The sequence below is a fragment of the Sinohyriopsis cumingii genome, chromosome 14 (assembly GCF_028554795.1).
Source record: "Sinohyriopsis cumingii isolate HCF-2022 chromosome 14, ASM2855479v2, whole genome shotgun sequence".
Classification (NCBI taxonomy): domain Eukaryota; kingdom Metazoa; phylum Mollusca; class Bivalvia; order Unionida; family Unionidae; genus Sinohyriopsis; species Sinohyriopsis cumingii.
In genome coordinates, this window is record NC_142974.1 from 119,021,245 (window position 1) to 119,041,487 (window position 20,243).

At 35.7% G+C, this 20,243-nt stretch overlaps 1 protein-coding gene across 1 annotated transcript in view; it reads left to right on the forward strand.

Moving 5' to 3' along the window:
* LOC149784705 (uncharacterized) overlaps positions 1 to 20,243 on the forward strand; it is a 74,789-nt gene that overhangs the window by 27,203 nt on the left and 27,343 nt on the right. Inside the window, exons 5-7 of the mRNA XM_089932738.1 lie at positions 11,159 to 11,277; positions 14,289 to 14,452; positions 19,627 to 19,754. Coding sequence (XP_089788864.1) covers positions 11,159 to 11,277; positions 14,289 to 14,452; positions 19,627 to 19,754 — 411 coding nt within the window. The remainder of the gene's footprint in view (positions 1 to 11,158; positions 11,278 to 14,288; positions 14,453 to 19,626; positions 19,755 to 20,243) is intronic.

Genomic DNA, 20,243 nt, shown 5'->3' on the forward strand with positions numbered 1-20,243 from the left:
ACCATTTCATTTGTATTAGCTTTTTTTGCTACACTAGATCTACTAATATTTAGTTGGCCTGTAAACTGATGAACCTATATGTGGTTTGTCATTGATTTCAATACCTTAGAAAAGGCCAAATATGAGTACACTTATCTGGAACCTTGGTTTCCCTTTGGCTTTCAGTACAAGTCACTGCAATGATGATATCGGACAGAACAAGAATGATGTTTCCATGTAGTTCCTCCTTCCTCCTGCCATCATTCAAATACTTTTAGTATTGCTTTCATCTCAAAATGCAAATAAGATCCTGAGTGTTTCGTGCCCCACTGGCCTCTTAAAATAGTCATAGAAATTGTGCACTCCAGTTCTCTGTGCTTACCTATGTACATACCATGGTTTCCTGTGTATGTACCTGCAAGGGAATACAGAGGATGGTCCAAGCTAGGGTCTGCCATCTTTTGAGATGTAACCCCCAATTTGTATTGGTTGATGTAGATTATTACAATGGGTAACATTTTAATCTACAAAAGAATTGACCTAGAAAGATAATGTCTGCTGCCACATTGAGCAATACTCTTAGGCAAATGAATTCTCTGGCTGAATGACCATCTTGTGCAAGCTATGCAGCCACCATTTTACTGATTTTCAATTGCCTTTCATGAAGGAGACGTAGTTTGTTTACTTTTGTTGCAAACTCGATTCCTAGGTGGACAAAATGTTGAGCTGCTATAAGGTCATATTTTTTATTGCTTACAGGAAATTTACAGTTGAGAAGGAGGGTATCAATGGCTACAATGTCTTGCATCAATATAGAACTGTATATTGGTTTTTCAGAATACCATCTAGTTAGCTGATTCTTCTACTGTAGAGATGGTCCCGACATGGGTTATTACTCTGTCCACCAGATATGTGGACACCCATGGTTTGTTCTGAGTTCTATCAGGAGTGCTCTTAACTAGTAAATGGTATCTTTGTAAGCAAACTGCAGGAATTTAATTTATGAAATCTTCCACAAATCTTGTGGAATATTTTTGAATAGGGAGGTGAAGATGTTTCGTTAAGTATTGACTAATTATGAAAGTCTTCCTCATGAGCATCAGTCAGAACTCATTTTATTGTTTCCATCTGAAACCATGGGTTACAAATGATATTTCTGAGGGTGTTTAAGTCGATTACTTTAGAAATATATATACCACCCATTTCTAGAAACGGTTGTTAATATTTTACTGCATAATATCTGCCTTAAATAAGTAATTGGAACATTTGTAGCTGAAGGTACCCTTGGATAATGGAGGAAGATTATTGAATGTGATACTGAAGCCTAACGGAGCAACACTTGCTAGTTAATGGATATTAATGGTAGATACTTCCCATTCAATAACAAAGAATAAGAGTCTTCCCAAACTGTGATATTGACAATGGAGTATGAACATAACATCATTTCTTGTTATAGGGCAAATGGTGTTTAGAAAAAAGTAGTTAAAAAAGGATTGCCTTCTCTTGACCTCTTGTTCACTTTAGTTTTAAGAATTCTGACCTTCCACAAGTTGTAGATTTTCACTGCTGTTATGCCTTTGATGTGGGTGTGTCAAGAAAATCTCGTCTGTTGTGTGGGACGCCAAGTGGGAAAAGATAAAGCATTTTCTGCCAGTTGAAAGATTGCCTTAAAGTCCAACATAGAACCAACTGCCACAACATTTATGTCTAATATTTGTGTGTCATTAAACGGCTTCCATTCCATGCATATCGAGTAAGTTTTTGCCATTCCCAGGGGTGCATTGTCTATCTGTCTAATCTGGTTTTCTTTATGTGATTCAAATGTATTGTGGATCCTATAGATGAAATTAGAGTCCTGTAATTTTCTGTGTCTGCAACCAAAAAGGTCAACCACCTCTGATGTGGGAGATTGTGGGTTCAAACCTGGCTGAGTCATACCAGAGACTTAAAGAATGGCACTAACAGCTGCCTCGCTAGGTGCTCAGAATTAAGAAGTTATTGTTAGGACTGGTTGGCCTGGTGTCAGGATAATGCGACTGGGTGGGGCATGATGATACATGTCTGCGGCATGATGCCCCAGTGTAGACATCACTATAAACTGTCACATGGCAAACATTTTAGCGATATGACTGAACATTGTTTAAGCTATGTTAAAAATCTAAATCACACACGAACACACAAAAGGTCAACAACTGTTTGACAATGGAGTATGAACATGACATAATTTCTTGTTATATGGCAGCTGGTGTTTAGAAAAAAGTAGTTAAAAAAGGATTACTTCTTGTTCACTTTAATTTTGAGAATTGTGACCTATACTTGATAGGACTGCTTCCACAATTGCTGTGTCCTTGGGTCAACCTTTCTAGCCTTCAGTTTATTTATCTAAAAATCCCTCCTGCATGTCTGATACTGTGTGTGAGGTAAATTTGTTTCTTTGGGTGCTTTTTGTACATATTTCTTCGACCTATGGTAGAGATGGTTATAAAAGAGTATGGCTACGATCCTTGCCCAACTTGTGATGTTCTTTCTGAAAGGTGGAAGTTGCAAGCTCTACATTACTTCCACAAGTTGTACATTTTCACTGCTGTTATGCCTTTGATCTGGGTGTCAAGCAAATCTGTTTAGGACATGTGCCAGTTGAGAAACAGACTCTCACTTGTGGTGTGTCGGAGAAGATAAAGTCTTTTCTGCCTTCAAGATTGCCTTCAACTTCTAGTCCAGCATAAACCCACTGCCACAACATTTAAGTCTCGTATTTGTGTGTCATTAAACGGCTTCCATAACATTCATATGAGGTAGGTTTTTGCTATTACCAAGGGTGCATTGTCTATCAGTCTATTCCGGTTTTCTTTATGTGAATCAGATGTATAGATGATATTAGAGTCCTGTAATTATCTTCATAAGCAACCCAAAAGGACAACCGCCTCGGATGTGAGAGGGCGCAAGTTCAAACCTCTGGCCAAGTCATTCCAAAGACTTAAAAAATGGTACTAACAGCTACCTCGCTAGGTGCTCAACATTAAGAAGTTGCAGAGATCTTAGCGACATGACTGTTAAAGCTACATTAAAAATCTAAGTCACACACAAGCACACAAAAGGTCAACAACTTTCCCAAACTGTGGGTGGTTGTGAACATTGGTTGATCATCAACTTTCATTATTAGTGAGATCTAGCAAAGATTATATAGCTTGTATCTAGGTGAATGGGGTCACACAATTTCCTCATTGAGATACAATGACAATGGGCCAATAAGCAGGTGCTTCTTTTCAGGACCAAGTTAATAGAATGTACTGAATCAATATCCTGTTTACTGTGGCAATAAACTGGGTAATAGGTGCATTGAGAAACTGGGTACTACTTGCATTGAGAAACTAGGTTCCACGTGCATTGAGAAACTGGGTACCAGGTGCATTGAGAAACTAGGTACCACATCCATTGAGAAACTGGGTACCAGGCGCATTGAGAAACTAGGTACCAGGTGCATTGAGAAACGGTACCAGGTGCATTGAGAAACTGGTTACCATGTGCATTGAGAAACTGGATGCCAGGTGCATTGAGAATCTAGGTACCAGGTGCATTGAGTGACCAGTGAGAATACACTACATTCCACAAGAGCGCTTGTATGATGTGGGGTAGGCAGACTGGACAAACACCTTCTGTTTTTGGCATTAATGGTAAGATTGATTGTAATGATGACCTGTCATTTTCCAATGAATGATGATGTAAAGTTCTTTGTGTTGGGACTTGTTTGTTAGTTGATATTTAATGCACAAAACCAATACAGACTTCTGATGTGTGATATATTAATTAGGCTTGCTTTGATGTCGGTCTCACTCAGATATAGCCTGAAAAGATGATTGGCCATCATGCCCCTGTGGGATCAAGCCTATTGGTTCCATCAACAATGGTTTGTCATATTGCGGCAACGATGGTGGATCCAAGGCCCTCATCATTTGTCTGGGACAACTGGGAATGCATTTTTGCCTTCTGAAGTGATATATGCTCCAATAAGTAAATCATTCACTGCAATGTTGTCAGCATTTGTACTAATGGTGCCCTTGTCTCTCCAGTTGCACTTGTGTGCCCTGTCTTGTGTTCCTAGACACTCTGTCCAAATGGTGCAAATCTGACATAAATTCCCAAGTGTCAACTTTACCAAGCTAGACATGTGTAATTCCTGTGTTTCCACTGTAGATATAATTTATGTTTATCCTGCCCGTAGTCTAAATCATTAAGACAAAAATAAAGTACTGTGACAGTATATACAAGTAAAGCCAGGCATGTGTCCTGCTTTATGAAGTAAGAGAGTAGACGTACTGTGCTAACCTATGTGAAAATTATTTTTGACCTATATAGAAATCTATATATGATTAAGTATGGAATTAACATTGAATTACAATATTGATGAAATATATGTTCATTTGTGTGTATGTGTATGTGTGTGTCAGTGTGTCTGTACAAACAAAATCAATGATATAGGTTCTACAACTTATCACATCAACATATATGACCTTTGTCCATTAGGGAGTTAATTAGAATAACCTATTTATAAACACAGAATTAGGTTTTAAAGAATAGAAATAGTGTTACAAGCCAGGGGTCTTTACTTGACCGAGCGGTTGTCAAACCCTGCCACTATTCCTGCTAGAAGTCATAAAGTTTACCCCAAATTTCCAAAGACTTCTATACAACTTCAGTTGTAAATTAGAAAGCCCAATGTGTCCATCCTATACCTAAATTTTACTCTAATTAATGCAAGACCACAGATAAAATAATCTGCCAAATATCTATCAACAGCACAACTGCATGGTTCTTCTTCATCAGGTTTCCGTACTGCCAGCTGTTCATGCCATAGAAACTATACTACTAGCATCCTCTAACACTGGGAACTATTTTAACTCTGACACCTTAAGCCAGTCAATGTATGCTTTCCAGGCACATTTCGCCAATATAACTGCACCACATTTGCCACCATGGCAACATAAACTGTATCTGCTGAGTCCCTTCTTATTTATTTCTTTGTGTAATTTACTGGTTTCCTACTGTAAATACTGCCACTGCAGTCACACCTCCAATGTTCACCACTAGATTTTAATATGGACTATCCTTCTGCAGGGACATTCAGGGCCTGAATGCACTACTAGAGAACCATGGCATCATGGAAACTCACTAACACTTCACTCTGTGATATTTGCTCCTAGTAATTGGCTAATTATTTCTGGTTAAGGATGTTTACATTGTGCCGAATTCCAATAATCACACAAGTAATCAGACAAATCTAAGAATTCCTTAATATGGGGCGCTATGAAATCGACCTCGAGTGATGCATACGTCACACTTCTGTGGTTTAATCAAAATTGATGACTTTCTCCAAAATCAACCGCCAACTCGGTTAAGGATTCCCAAATATTATTAAAACAAAACTCTGAATCAATGGACTTGTTACTAATAGCCCACCACTCAACATCCACAACTAAACTGTATTTTTCTTTTTGAATCACCGCTTGCTTATAAGTATCCTAAATGGCAACAATGACACAAATTAACCAAGCTGAATCCAACATGAATATGTTCCAACAAGTTATTCAGGTTCAAACTCTCTCGTAACAATCATCGGAATTTGCTGCAGGAAAGACTTCTCTACACATAGGTCACTAACAACAAGACAACAAACATAACTCAGGACTATTCCTGTTTACCTGAAAAACTCACATCTGGAGTTTGTTTCCACCAGGATAGACGTCTCCTTATAGACCTTAGTACACCTGTACACAATATATTTTTTGACTCAGTCTGTGTCAGACAATCCTATCCTCTTACAACAAACTCACTAATAATGGACCAATGCAACAGCAACCAAACATAGCCATACGAAAACCTACTCCCAAATGCAAAAGTTTCGAGCACCATCACATAAACGATTCAATTATACTGTGGTGTGCAATGCCATTACTTCATGTTGCTAATTAATTAACATGTGCTTCGAATTGTCCTTCACAAATTTCCATATGGACACTATTCCATCCAAACAAACAATTAAAACTATGCATGATGGAAAGAACACTGCACCCTTTTTGATTGTCAAGATGGTAGCGAACAATTTTTTAAATACACTGTATGAATCAATTTCCAACTGGCACGTCGCTAGCAGGTCAATGACAAGATAGTACAGACCCTTCATGTGTACAACGAGGTTAGAGGATGCGTTCTTCAAAGAGTAACACGTCTCTTACGAACCTCAAAAACAAGTCAACCATGGCTTCAATGCCCAATTGATGAGACACACATTATCATCCACAAACCAATGCTATACATGACACTGCTTCAATCACTGTTCACCACATGTACTAACTCTACAGGGACAGAAAAAACAGTCCACCAACCTCCAAACAATCATACATAACACCGTCACCTTTCCTTATCAATTCAGCTCTAATTCACTCACAGCACAACCCAAACAATTATATCTAACTTACAAAACTCTGGTCTCAAGCAGCAAACAACATCTAAAACTGTTTTGTTTTAACACTGCACACAATTTTGTCCCCCTTTTTGTCAATCTCTTTTTCTCCACTGTTCGTTGTATTTCTTTAAAGGCTTGGTGCATTCGCTTTTGGAAATGGCCCCAACCATTACAATTCCAACACTGGACCCCTGATGGCCTTGACTCGTGTTGCTTACATTCTGACTGGTGCCAACGATCTAATGTTTCCTGCTGTTCTTCATTCAAATTCTTATTTTGTTCCACTAATTTTTCTACCTTTGCTTCAAGCTGTTCGATTACAGTTTTATATGTACTCTCCTTGCACTTGTCTGCAGACTCTTCATACTCTCTACTACCAGAACATACTGGCTTCTGCCTTACACCAGCATGCAGGAAAGCCTCCCATTGGACCCCTACTCTGATGGCTTCATGCAACCTGCTAGGGCGATAACGTCAAATTTCGAGCTTCAGGTTTTCATCTTGTACCGCCCTTAGGAAATGATCTTTTGCAATGTTTATCACGAATATCAGGTGGGCAACTGGGATATGCCAATGAAACCAGTCTTTGTATCGTTTGATCTAATTCTGGGAGTGTTTCGCCCTTCTCCTGAAACAGCTTCATAGTTTTGCCTTGTAGTACTCATCTTGGTTATGAGGCGCAAAATGAGCTTCCAAGGAAGCTTTCAACCTCTCAAATTTGACTTGACCGGGCTGGACTTGGATATCTGTTAAGACGGATCACTGCCATCTCACCTCTGTCTGCGCCGGTTCGAGTCTTGGATTCATTCTCTTTCAGTATTCCCTATTAGTCTGTACCGATGTACTTTGTAAGAAACTTGCCAACTACCAATTGCTATTTAAAACAGATGTAGAGGTATTTGTTGTTGTTGTTGTTGTTGTTGTTATTGTTTTCTTATTGAAAAATCTGTTACAGAATTTCAATAAATTCAGTATAAAGCTTACGAACTTGACACAATATAGAGGGTGTGTGTCAAACAAACGTTCTTTATTAACGGTTCATCTCAGTTAATTAAAAACAATAACGCAGCCAAATTCATCAGTTTAGCATGCCCAGGGTTTCATAGCCAATAATTCTGATATTGTTAGATCATTCCAGCTTAGTTATCTGGGGAAAAGTCAGTTATTTTTCCTAATTCTATTTTGCACGTGTCCACCATGTAACACAATGCTTCTAACTCTGACCTTTTTGTAACTGTGTGCCCTCTCACCAATTTCACTTTCTTCATATCATCGATGTATTTTACATCCAAGATAAAATATTCAGTTGTGATTGAACACACCATATATACTCGTGTATAAGACTAATAATTTGGGTAAAAATAAAAACTTGGAAGCAGGGGTTGGGCTTATCTGCGAGCCAATGTCTAAACTTTACAGTTTGTATGTCTTTTATAGACCATAATGGCTGTAAATTTTGGGACACAAAACAAATTTTTTTTGCGTGTCCTAAGATATAGGCCTGTAAGAAAGAATAACTTTCAGTGACCCGACATTTATTTAACTGCTATAAAGTAATATGATTGATTTTGTTGTTATATTTGCATATGCATATTTTCTGATTTCTCCAACACGAAGTTTTAAATAAAGGTAAATATAGACTTCATAAATCACGGGCTGGTTGAGTTGAGTTTACCAGGGAGACCATGCTGAACTATAATGCACATTACATACACAGTGCAAAGCGTGCATAGCGTCACTTAAATCCTTGCTTATTCCCAAACAAATTATATGCAGATTTTGCTTTATTCATTGTTTCAACCAAATTGCATTCTTCCAAATAACATTTCAGCTTGTCCTTAATAGCTGTTTCATTTACGTTGGATCATGCGCTCACGAGTTACTCCTTTTCAGTGATATAAGCGATCCTTCAGATTGAGGCAATATTTTTAAAAAGGTACGCATGTTTAATTGTACAAAGCACATAACCATCATAATGTTCATGTTCACAAAGAGTGGTAATAACAAAGGCTACAATTCTCATATAGTTCAACTAAGATCAACATCAATGAATTTTAGTTTTGTGTTTTAGCTGAAAAAACAGCACAACTTTCCACACATTGGAAAGCCTGATGTTTCAGCATCTCCTATGTTGATAGTCGAAGAATTTTTTCATTTTGCGACAGGTACAGGCCAGATAGTCATTAAAACCCTGCAACAGGCTTGTAATAACAAGAAATTTTGACCGGTAACTATACAAGTGCATTGATGTGTAATTGCTTTTTATTCCTTTAATATTAGCACGATTACCATAGTTATATAAAACAGGGTCAAAGACATACCATGAACTTTTCGAAAGCCAAGTAGGGAGACTAAATAAAAAAAATAGAGATTGGAACCTAAAACCAGGAGGTTTTTCGTGGCATTTTTAAAGTCTTGTTTTCATTAAATATTGATCGATCTTCCTGGTCCAATATGCATGAACATTCTAAAAAGACTCGCCGTTTCTCCCTGTGCTGTGCCCTATTTTCATATTCTGATCAGCTGTGATCAAACTGCAGAATAGCTAAAGTTTAGTCTTAAAAAAACAAGGAAGAAAGCCAGATCGACTACATAAAAGTTAATCCTTATCCATGCAACTATTTTGTGAAAATGATCGGTCTTCCGCTGTAATTTTCAGAAACCACGTTCTACACTATTGTGTGTTATGCAAGCACCAGCAAAGCAATAAAGGATTCTCAATTTTGTTGAACTAAAGGTACCAAAATAGCCAGTCTCATGGTACCTTACATGTGGCAACTATTTTCCGGTCTTTGTGTATCTGATCTTATTCTCTTATTTTCAACTCATAAAGCATTTAGTATTGTTTATTATAAGACATGTATTCTGAATTAGTTTTTTGAAGACACATCAGCTGCATGGTATGTATTTTCATTCCTTCTTTTTAATTTAATGATGGTAATTATCATTGGTATATATGGTATAAAAATGCCAGGTGTTTACTCGTGTAAATTTATTTGTTGGGAATGGCGCTGTAGCAGATGGAGTTACAGCATTCATAGTGAACATTCCTGTGACTGAAATTAATTGTAGACTATTTTATTATGGTTTACTTTTTTGGTCTGGTTTATTTTTTTATCTTTGTATGATTGTAGCAGTTAAATAAATCAATAATTTACGTGAATGCTGTTTAAACTTAAGATTCTATTTAGTGAAGAGACAAATTCTTTTTAGTAAAGTAATTATTTCGTCCCAGTAATAATTAAAAGGTGACGCAAGAGAACGTGTAGGACTTTTCTTGTTTAGAAGAAATGAAACTCAAAGACATAATGTAATAATCAGGAGTTCTCTGCATAAATCGGAAAGTATTATGAAATTGGGAGGTAGGCGTGGAGCGACCCAAAAACTCTGGAGTTTTTTTCCTCTTGGCGTGAAGGTCGACAGGTATGGTGTAAGGTCGCTTACATCAAAGCAAACTACAACTCAGCTATTGCAATATTAGCATCGAACTGTATTATTTGTTCATTGTGTTGTCATAATAGGATTACATTTTAATGAGCATTGACAATTTCAAAGCAAAGTAAAAGCGTAATTACCGGTGCACTGATATAAAATGTTCAATGCAATAATGCATAAGCAAACAATAATTGAGTCAAAAGGGAGAGATAGTGTTACAGCATTTTGTGATTGCTAAATTATTGTCATCGTTCGATCAAATTATACACAAATCTACTTTAGGCAGAACAATAACAAAACAGAAAATGAAATAAATTACTTTTCAAACAAGTTTATACCTTTTCCTTTTAATAATCATGCACGCCAACCTAAGTTTACATGTAAACTCTTTGAATTTAACTTTGCCTAAATAAATGCATTTATAACTTACCTTTAGCATCTTGAGATGTCTCGGAGTTGTAGGTCAGCTTATACGTGGGTCATGCACTTTTAAGTGTTTATACCTGTTCAGTTTTGGGGTCGGCTTAAACGCGAATGGGCTTATATGCGAGTATATACTTATATACCGTAAGCGCTCAAATTAAACATTTTGTTTAGAGTAAATAAATATGTCTACATTCGCAGACAAATAGTTGTGAAAACTACATGAAAATTTTAAAGGTTGTTTAAGGTTCAGTGGTAACTATAATTTGACTTCTGTTTTTTGCCAGTTGTCATTTTAGGGATAGAATCATGCATAGGATGATTAAGATCGACACCTTTTTCATGTATTGACACAAAAGATAAAGGTAACGGTTGGACCCATATTATTTCACTCTCTTCCAGGTACTTCTGATGTTGTGGTAGCTGTCATCTTGTCGTGAATTGTTCAGACTATAAAAAAATCAATCTCTCTCAGGAATCTTTTGTTCATGAAAATCAAAGCCCACAATGTTATGGATATTGCTGCATCTATGGCCTTTCTTAATTCTTCTTTTTTGAATAATGTAATAAAATCCACATTCTGGCAGTCTCACTTCACCTTCTCATCAATTCACCTTCAGTTTTTCTCCAGAGAAAAGGCATTTACACATTTAGGCCAATTATACCAACCCAGCAAGTTGTCCATGTTTACTCCTGTCTGCAGTAGAGCACCCTACTGACATCAGTGGTAAGTTCACTATGGCAGGTAATATTAGGACATCATTCTCTCTCTCTCTCTCTCTCTCTATGAAGAAGAAGATAAGTATGAAATTAATACACTCCAAAGAAACTTAAAGGTATATAACTTTGTTTCTACAGGTGATTCCTAGGAGCATATTGGATGACTTGAACAAAAGAGGAGCTGTTCAGATACCTGCAGAAGAAATGGATCTATTTCTTAGGTTTCAAAATGACATCGGCGCAATCCTTTACTTCAGGTGAGACTGGGTTTGTTTTTCCATAGTGGATGTAAAGGGAAATACTTAAGTCAGAATAAATATATTTAGTTTTCTGTAGAACATACTGAAACATAATTCTTCTTTTAGATGTTGACATAACAAATGTATTTCTTGGTTTCAACAATGAGTCAGATATGTTTTTGTTTTGCAATTTTGGCATTTCATTGAAGTTTAACATTGACATTAAATAATTTGGGGTGAATGGTTTTAGATCCATTGCTTAAAAGGTAATCAGTATCACCTTTTTATGTCAAGATCATGCAATATACCTTGTAATACTGGGCTGTGGTTTTATGTGTTACCAAATTACAAACATTGCTTGAAGTGTTTGATGGAATCAGGGCTGTATAGACACGAATAGCAACTATGATCATAATCTACTATTTAAGTGTAAATAATGCACCACATCAAGGTTAATCATTGTTTGATAAAAATGATGCACCACATCAAGGTTAATCATTGTTTGATAAAAATGATGCACCACATCAAGGTTAATCATTGTATAATACTAATGATGCACCACATCATGGTTAATCATTGTTTTATGAAAATATTGTACCATGTCAAGGTTAATCATTGTTTGATAAAAATGATGCACCACATCAAGGTTAATCATTGTTTGATAAAAATGATGCATCACATCAAGTTTAAGCATTGTATAATGCTAATGATGCACCACATCAAGGTTAAGGATTGTTTAATGCAAATGATGCATTGCATCAGGTTTAAGGAGTTTTATGAAAATGGTGGACCACATTAAGGATAACTTTGTCAACTAATTTTGTTATAAGTAATATTATGTGAAAATGATGCAGTTGAACAAAGACAACAAAATAACAGTTTGTTTTATCATCAGAGCTGGTTTTATTGTCAGAGTGGAATAATTTTATTTAACACTTTGATTATTTTAAGTAGTTACAATTTCAAGCTACATGTATATCTGAAATTATATATATATATATATATATATATATATATATATATATATATATATATATATATATATATATATTGTAAATTTAGCTATAGTTTAATGCAACACTTCATGAATATAATTCCAGAATTTTCATAAAAGCTAGAATTTTCATTTCATTTTCTTCATCAGTTAACATGCTGAATTAAATTCATTGTGATAATTCCATAACCCAACACGTTATTGATATGGATCCAGGATATCCACAAGATGATAGTATGTCCATGTCTCTGATTATTTTCCTCACTGACTTGACATTAAATAGTCACATTTTATGAAGCTGCATTCCAAAACATCAGAAGTATCTGTTGGAACTGGACTTGGAATAATTGCATACTGGTATTAAAATATCCGATGGAGGATCCATTACACAAAAACATTTGTTTCTGTCTGCAAAAAGAAACAAAAGAAAACTAGTAAACACCCATTCAGTCAATTAACACAAGGTAAATAAAATGATATCTGCCCCCACAGTGTTTGTCAGTCATCTTGACTTAGCTAGATAAAGCAAAGTACATGTCGTTATAATGGTTTTTGACTGACAGAAATGAGTGTCTATGACAAAAACATCCGTAATGATTGCTTAAAAGGAATTTCATTAGTCATTTATCACTTTTGATTATCTTGCTGAAAACGTAATAGAACCAACCTATAAGCTGCAACAAAAACTACAAAAACATCTGTCATATCAGACCTTTCAATTACTTCGATTTTCTCAGTTCAAGGGAGAATGTTTTATACATTGATGCAAGTTGTTATGTCTGTCCATCTATTTATCTCCTACCATTTTGCAAGCACAGTAACTCGAGTTGTCCTCCATCTACAGTTACCAAACTGCATGTATGGCTGGTATTTGGAGCAAGGAAGAAATCTTTAAATTTTGGGTCAAAAGTGCAAAGGTCAAACTCACTGTGACTGTGACTGAAAGAAAGAAAATGGATTCTCTAAAAAGACTTACGTTCTCAACTATAAGCATTTACTCAACATTGTGGATGGCTTGCTCTTGGGTCTAGGGAGAAGCTTTTTGGTAAATGTTACTGAATGAAGAAAAAATATTTCCTCACAATAACTTCGAGTTCGATGTTGGGGTCGAAAGTTTAAAGCTCAAATCCACTGTGAATGAAAGAAGAAAAATTTTTGTGCAGAAAGACTCCCTTCTCCACCATTAACAGTTACTCAACTTTGTGGATGGCTCACACATGGGTTAAGGGAAGAAGCCTATCAGTTTTGGTGGTCAAAGATCAATGTAACATTTTCACACTACTTGTATTCTGCACCTTCTACTATTGTCACCCCTTGTGAATAGCTTGCAAAGTGAAATGACCAAAAATAACAGGTTTAGTTTAAATCATATTTATTTGAGAAACTTTTTCAAATGCAATTAAAAACATAGGATTTGGGGCATTTAGTAGATAGCATAAGCTTATTAGCACTGACTCCCCAACAATATCAAGTTTGGTGCCAAAAGACAAAATGTACATGGATCAAATATTTAGGATGGATAAGGAAGACGACTTTATATTTGTGGGCCAAAGTTCATAAAGAAGGTTAATGTGACTGAAGGAATGCATGTGTTTCAATAGAAATATTTCTTTTGGTTAGGTACATTTACCAACATCAAACATGTGGCTGGTATTGAATTTGACATTTATAGGTAATCATGTTATGGTCCAAATGGTTAGGAATGTTTTCTACTATGGGAGGTACAGGTAAACTAGAAATGAAAGGAGTCTTATGGGTATACAAGTAGTTTGTGTAGTGTCACCAGTAAAATGTTTAATTGTTGCACACCATATAGCAGTTGACACTGTACCCTTTCTTTGATACTGTGTGTATCATAGTATAGATTGCTTATCATGCAATTTAATTTGAGACATTTTCATAGTCAAGTCACTGCCAGCATATAAGGTAAGAGTGTTTAATGATCGAATAATTGTGATTCACTGTTTTCCATGAGTCTGTAACAAAAAATAGATTAGAACTTGTGTATCATTTAGTCATTTGTTACCATCCACAGCATCGACATATTGAAAGAAAAGATTGTGTTAGACCCACAATGGATGATTGATGCCCTCAAGTCACTCATCACTGCTGAGATGTTTGTCCTGAGATATAGTCCAGCTGTCACCGAAAAATGGTTTGAGTTTCAGAAGAAAGGAAAGCTGTCTCTCGAACTTGTTGGTTTGTAAACTTCCTGTTTTGTAACATGTTTTAAAAGTGTGACTCTCTTTGAATTTCATGTTATTTAAACTAAATGACAAATCAGGTAGATTCTCAAAGATGCATAACATTTGTATGAATTCATGCACTTGAAGAGGAACGATGGACGAGAACTCCATGAATTAGTTTAAAATTGCCCATATAAAAATGTACACTACACAGCATACAATTTGTATTTATCTGTTAACCATTACGTGCTTGTCATGTCATAAGTTGTGCCCCCAGTAGATTTCTTTTATTGCTTGTCATAACATGTTAGCTTGATATAAATAGTTGTTAAATTAAGTTTGATTTTACACATTTGGACATTGAACAATCATTCCATTGTAGATTTAACCTTTGCCTTTACATAAGAAGTTTAATACTTATTTAAAATATGTACTACCTAGAAAACCCCAAGTAGCTTATTCCCATTGTGGTTCATCTATACAAATGATTATTTCATTCAGCAAATATTGGCTGATGGTTGTGATGATCACAAATATTTTTAAAGTTTTGAAGTATATTCAAATATTGGAGCTGGAATTGTGCTAATGGAAATGACAGTGATTGATCTTGATATGGGATACATTTTGTGTTTGATGTTTTTCAGGTAATGTTCATGCTAGGCTCATTATAGTTATGAAGTACATCTCTATTAATATCCGCCCTTAGACTTAAAGAAGAACATTTGTAAGCTATTTCTCATATTTGCTCCATTTAGTTACATATTTTATATTTAGCTTATGATCACAAGTCCTTTAGAATACTGTCCTTCATAGGATCACAAAACGTGGTGATGGAATTCATTCTGTTAATCAGGACCCTTAAACTCAAAGAAGATGCATCTGATGATTTCAGTTTAAAGAAGGAATACGTTCAGCATTTCAGTGGTAGACTTTACATGAACCTTATATGAAAGGAAAGATTATCCTCATCAGGTGATGTTCAATCATGCAAATGAGTAAAGGACTTAAATGAGGTTAACTCATGTTCAATCACTTAAAATGATTTTAGGAATTAAATTCGCTGACTGCATGATTTTCATATCAGGCATCAGCTGTAGTGGTTGTCTAAGATAATCATGTAATAACAGAGTACTGCCTGTCACTCAAGTTTATTCAGTGTTTATATATGTTTATAATAATGGCTGTCACTCCAAGGTTATTCAAAGCTTGACTTTGTTTATAATAATAACTGTCTCTCCACATTTATTCAGAGACTGACTGTTTATAATAATAGCTGTCACTCCAAGAATATTCAGAGCTTGAATGTATTTATAATACTGGTTGTCACTCCAAGGATATTCAGTGCTTAACTATGTTTATAATAATGGCTGTCACTCCAAGGTTATTCAGTGCTTAACTATGTTTATAATAATGGCTGTCACTCCAAGGTTATTCAGTGCTTAACTATGTTTATTATAATGGCTGTCACTCCAAGGTTATTCAGTGCTTAACTATGTTTATAATAATGGCTGTCACTCCAAGGTTATTCAGAGCTTGACTAGGTTTATAATAATGGCTGTCATGCCAAGGTTATTCAGAGACTGACTATGTTTATAATAATGAATGTCACTCCAAAGTTTATTCAGAGCTTGATGATGTTTGTTATAATAGCTGTCACTTCAAGGATATTCAAAGCCAGACTGTTTTTACGATGCTGGATGTCACTCCAAAGTTTATTCAAAGCCTGATTATGTTTATAGTATGGGCTATCACTCCAAGGTTATTCAGAGCTTGACTATGTTTATGATACTGTCTTGCAATCCAAGGATATTCAAAACCTGACTATGTTTATAATAATGGCTGTGTTAACTTGGTCCTAAATAAAAATGGTGTTGATATGACAGCAGTATCCCCAATAATATAGATATCAGTACTACTCTTCACCAGGTAGTCACATTGTCATGGAGTTTCTACCAAAATATTCTCTATGACATCTACTTGGGTCTAAACTAAAATGGTGACAATCTGACATAATTTTTGAAATCTTGTAATTGCTACTCATACTTCTGCTAGATTAATGATCACATCAGTATCGGGTTTCTATCATAGGACTTATTATGGTATTGACTTATCCTAAATGAAAATGGTACCAATTTGATAATTAGTATGGACAGATTTCCTCTTGATACCAAATTTTAGATGATGTTAGTTCAGTCTTGATTTAACCAAGAGTATCACTGCATATTTTTGGCAATCGATGCCATGTTTGGAGTTGTTTTGCTGAGATTGCTTCAGGGTTCTTAGCAAATGAAGAAATTTATCATCTCCTCGACTTTCAGAGCAAACATCATGAATACATGGATCACACATCATTCAGTAATACAGTTTGTTGTCAAAGACAGTCTCTGTGATATGAAATAAAATCAATAATATAATAAGCTTCAATCTGCAGTTTGTATACATGTTAGTATAGTCTGGTGTAGACAAGTTTGTAATTAATATTAGCGAGATTCGTTAGGATTAATTCAGTTGAGTTTTTTAATAATTTGACAATAATGTGGTTAATAATTTAAGGAAACATTAAATAGTATATCATCCACATTTAATGAACTTGGGTGGCCAAATGGTCTAAGGTACTCAACAGTACAGACCACTGACATCCCATATCTGACCACATGGTTTTGAGTCTCATTATTGGCAATTGTGGTCATGTGAGAAATCATGCTAATAGTGTTCTTTGGGTCATTGGTTCTTCCAGGGGTTTTCCTATGTACTTCAGCCACCAGATATGCAGGCCACAATGTATAGCCTATCCTGTAATGGAAAATGGTATTAAACCCATAACAACAACACCATTGGTACACAAATTATTTGTACAAAGAGAAAAGTATTTTATCTTGTAATATTTAGGTTAATGATAAAACTACTTAAAAGATGTAAAAGCTCATTGATGCTAAAGATGTAAAAGCTCATTGATGATAAAGATGTGACCAAGCTCATTGATGCTAAAGATGTGACCAAGCTCATTGATGCTAATGATGTGACCAAGCTCAATATTGCTAAATATGTGACCAAGCTCATTGATGCTAAAGATGTGACAAAGCTCATTGATGCTAAAGATGTGACCAAGCTCATTGATGCTAATGATGTGACCAAGCTCATTAATGCTGAAGATGTGACCAAGCTCATTAATGCTGAAGATGTGACCAAGCTCATTAATGCTAAATATGTGACCAAGCTCAATAATGCTAAATATGTGACCATGCTCATTGATGCTAAAGATGTGACCAACCTCATTGATGCTAAAGATGTGACCAAGCTCATTGATGCTAAAGATGTGACCAAGCTCATTAATGTAAAAGATGTGACCAAGCTCATTGATGCTAAAGATGTGACCAAGTTCATTGATGCTAATGATGTGACCAAGCTCATTGATGCTAAAGATGTGACCACCAAGCTCATTGATGCTAACCATGTGACCAAGCTCATTGATGCTAAAGATGTGACCAAGCTCATTGATGCTAATGATGTGACCAAGCTCATTGATGCTAAAGATGTGACCAAGCTCATTGATGCTAACCATGTGACCAAGCTCAATGATGCTAAAGATGTGACCAATCTCATTAATGCTAAGATGTGACCAAGCTCATTAGTGCTAAATATGTGACCAAGCTCATTAATGCTAAAGATGTGACCAAGCTCATTGATGCTAAAGATGTGACCAGGCTCATTGATGCTAAAGATGTATCCAAACTCATTAATGCTAAAGATGTGACCAAGCTCATTAATGCTAAGTAATGTGACCAAGCTCATTGATCCTAAAGAAGTGACCAAGCTCATTGATGCAAAACATGTGACCAAGCTCATCAATGCTAAAGTTGTGACCAAGCTCATTAATGCTAAAGATGTGACCAAAATCATTAATGCTAAATATGTGACCAAGTTCATTGATGATAAAGAAGCTCCTTATTGCTAAAGATGTGACCAAAATCATTAATGCTAAATATGTGACCAAGTTCATTGATGCTAAAGATGTAACCAAGCTCATTAATGCTAAAGATGTGACCAAGCTCATTGATGCTAAAGATGTGACCAAGCTCATTGATGCTAAAGATGTGACCAAGCTCATTGATGCTAAAGATGTGACCAAGCTCATTGATGCTAAAGATGTGACCAAGCTCATTGATGCTAAAGATGTGACCAAGCTCATTAATGCTAAAGATGTGACCAAGCTCATTAATGATAAAGATGTGACCAAGCTTATTAATGCTAAAGTTGTGACCAAGCTCATTAATGCTAAAGATGTGACCAAGCTCACTGATGATAAAGAAGCTCCTTATTGCTAAAGATGTGACCAAAATCATTAATGCTAAAGATGTGACCAAGCTCATTGATGCTAAAGATCTAACCAAGCTCATTAATGCTAAAGATGTGACCAAGCTCATTGATGCCAAATATGTGACCAAGCTTATTGATGCTAAAGTTGTGACCAAGCTCATTAATGCTAAAGATGTGACCAAGCTCACTGATGATAAAGAAGCTCCTTGTTGCTAAAGATGTGACCAAAATCATTAATGCTAAATATGTGACCAAGTTCATTGATGCTAAAGATGTAACCAAGCTCATTAATGCTAAAGATGTGACCAAGCTCATTGATGCTAAAGATGTGACCAAGCTCATTGATGCTAAAGATGTGACAAAGCTCATTGATGCTAAAGATGTGACAATGTTCCTTAATGCTAAAGATGTGACAAATCTCATTGATGCTAAAGATGTGACGAAGCACATTGATGCTAAAGATGTGACCATGCTCATTAATGCTAAAGATGTGACCAAGCTCATTAATGATAAAGATGTGACCAAGCTCATTAATGATAAAGATGTGACCAAACCCGTTAATGCTAAAAATGATTTCACTAAACCGCCCTTAAAAAGAAGAATGTTTCTGATCTTAGATTCTTGGAAAAAATATTTGAACTGTAATGCATAAGTTCCTTTGAGGGGCTTTTGTTTTCTAGCTAAGAAGACCATGTTCCAAAGGAATCATTTTCATTATTATCTTTTCCAAGTGCTTGATGCATTTTCATTGTGATCTGTTCCAAAGTATTTATTTTCCTTATTACCTAAAGAATGTATTTATCTCAGACTTTAGATCTATCTGCACACTTGACTTAACCAGTCTGACAGCTGTTTTCTTTTCATTTAAAGATGCTGTCTGGACAAAAGAGAAACACCAGGATCTCCATGACAACAAAGAGCACATACTGTTACTGATGGAGCAGTTAAACATAATTGCTAAGCTTAGGGTCTACAGCGAGGAGGCATCAGAAATCAAGGTCTGTTCATATTAAAATACAAATCTTCTCACAGTTAATGACAGAACTACTAAGTTTAATCACCTATCAAATCCTTATATTGATAACAATAATGAATGTAATGAATGTGTGTATTAGGAGTTAAAAGGCACATCAGCACAATAATAGATACAACATCAATATCAATGCGCACGTATTACTGCCGAGCGACATTTGTACTTAGTAGAGTGCTCGACATCAGTTTCAAAGTTTCAAAAAGAATTGTCGTATTGATCTTAAAATTGAAATTTAGAATATAAATATTTTACACTGGAAGCAAAATGCGAAAAAATGGGAACACAAACCCCAATGTTTCCAGTGATAATTTTGCATTTACTGGAGATTTCAGTGACAAGTGGGAATGTAGTTACTCATCTCATCTTAGAAGGAAAATCATCCTGTGTAGAGGTGCACATTCATGCACAACCATCAAAACATAGTTTCTTGAGCGGATGGACAATGACGAGACAC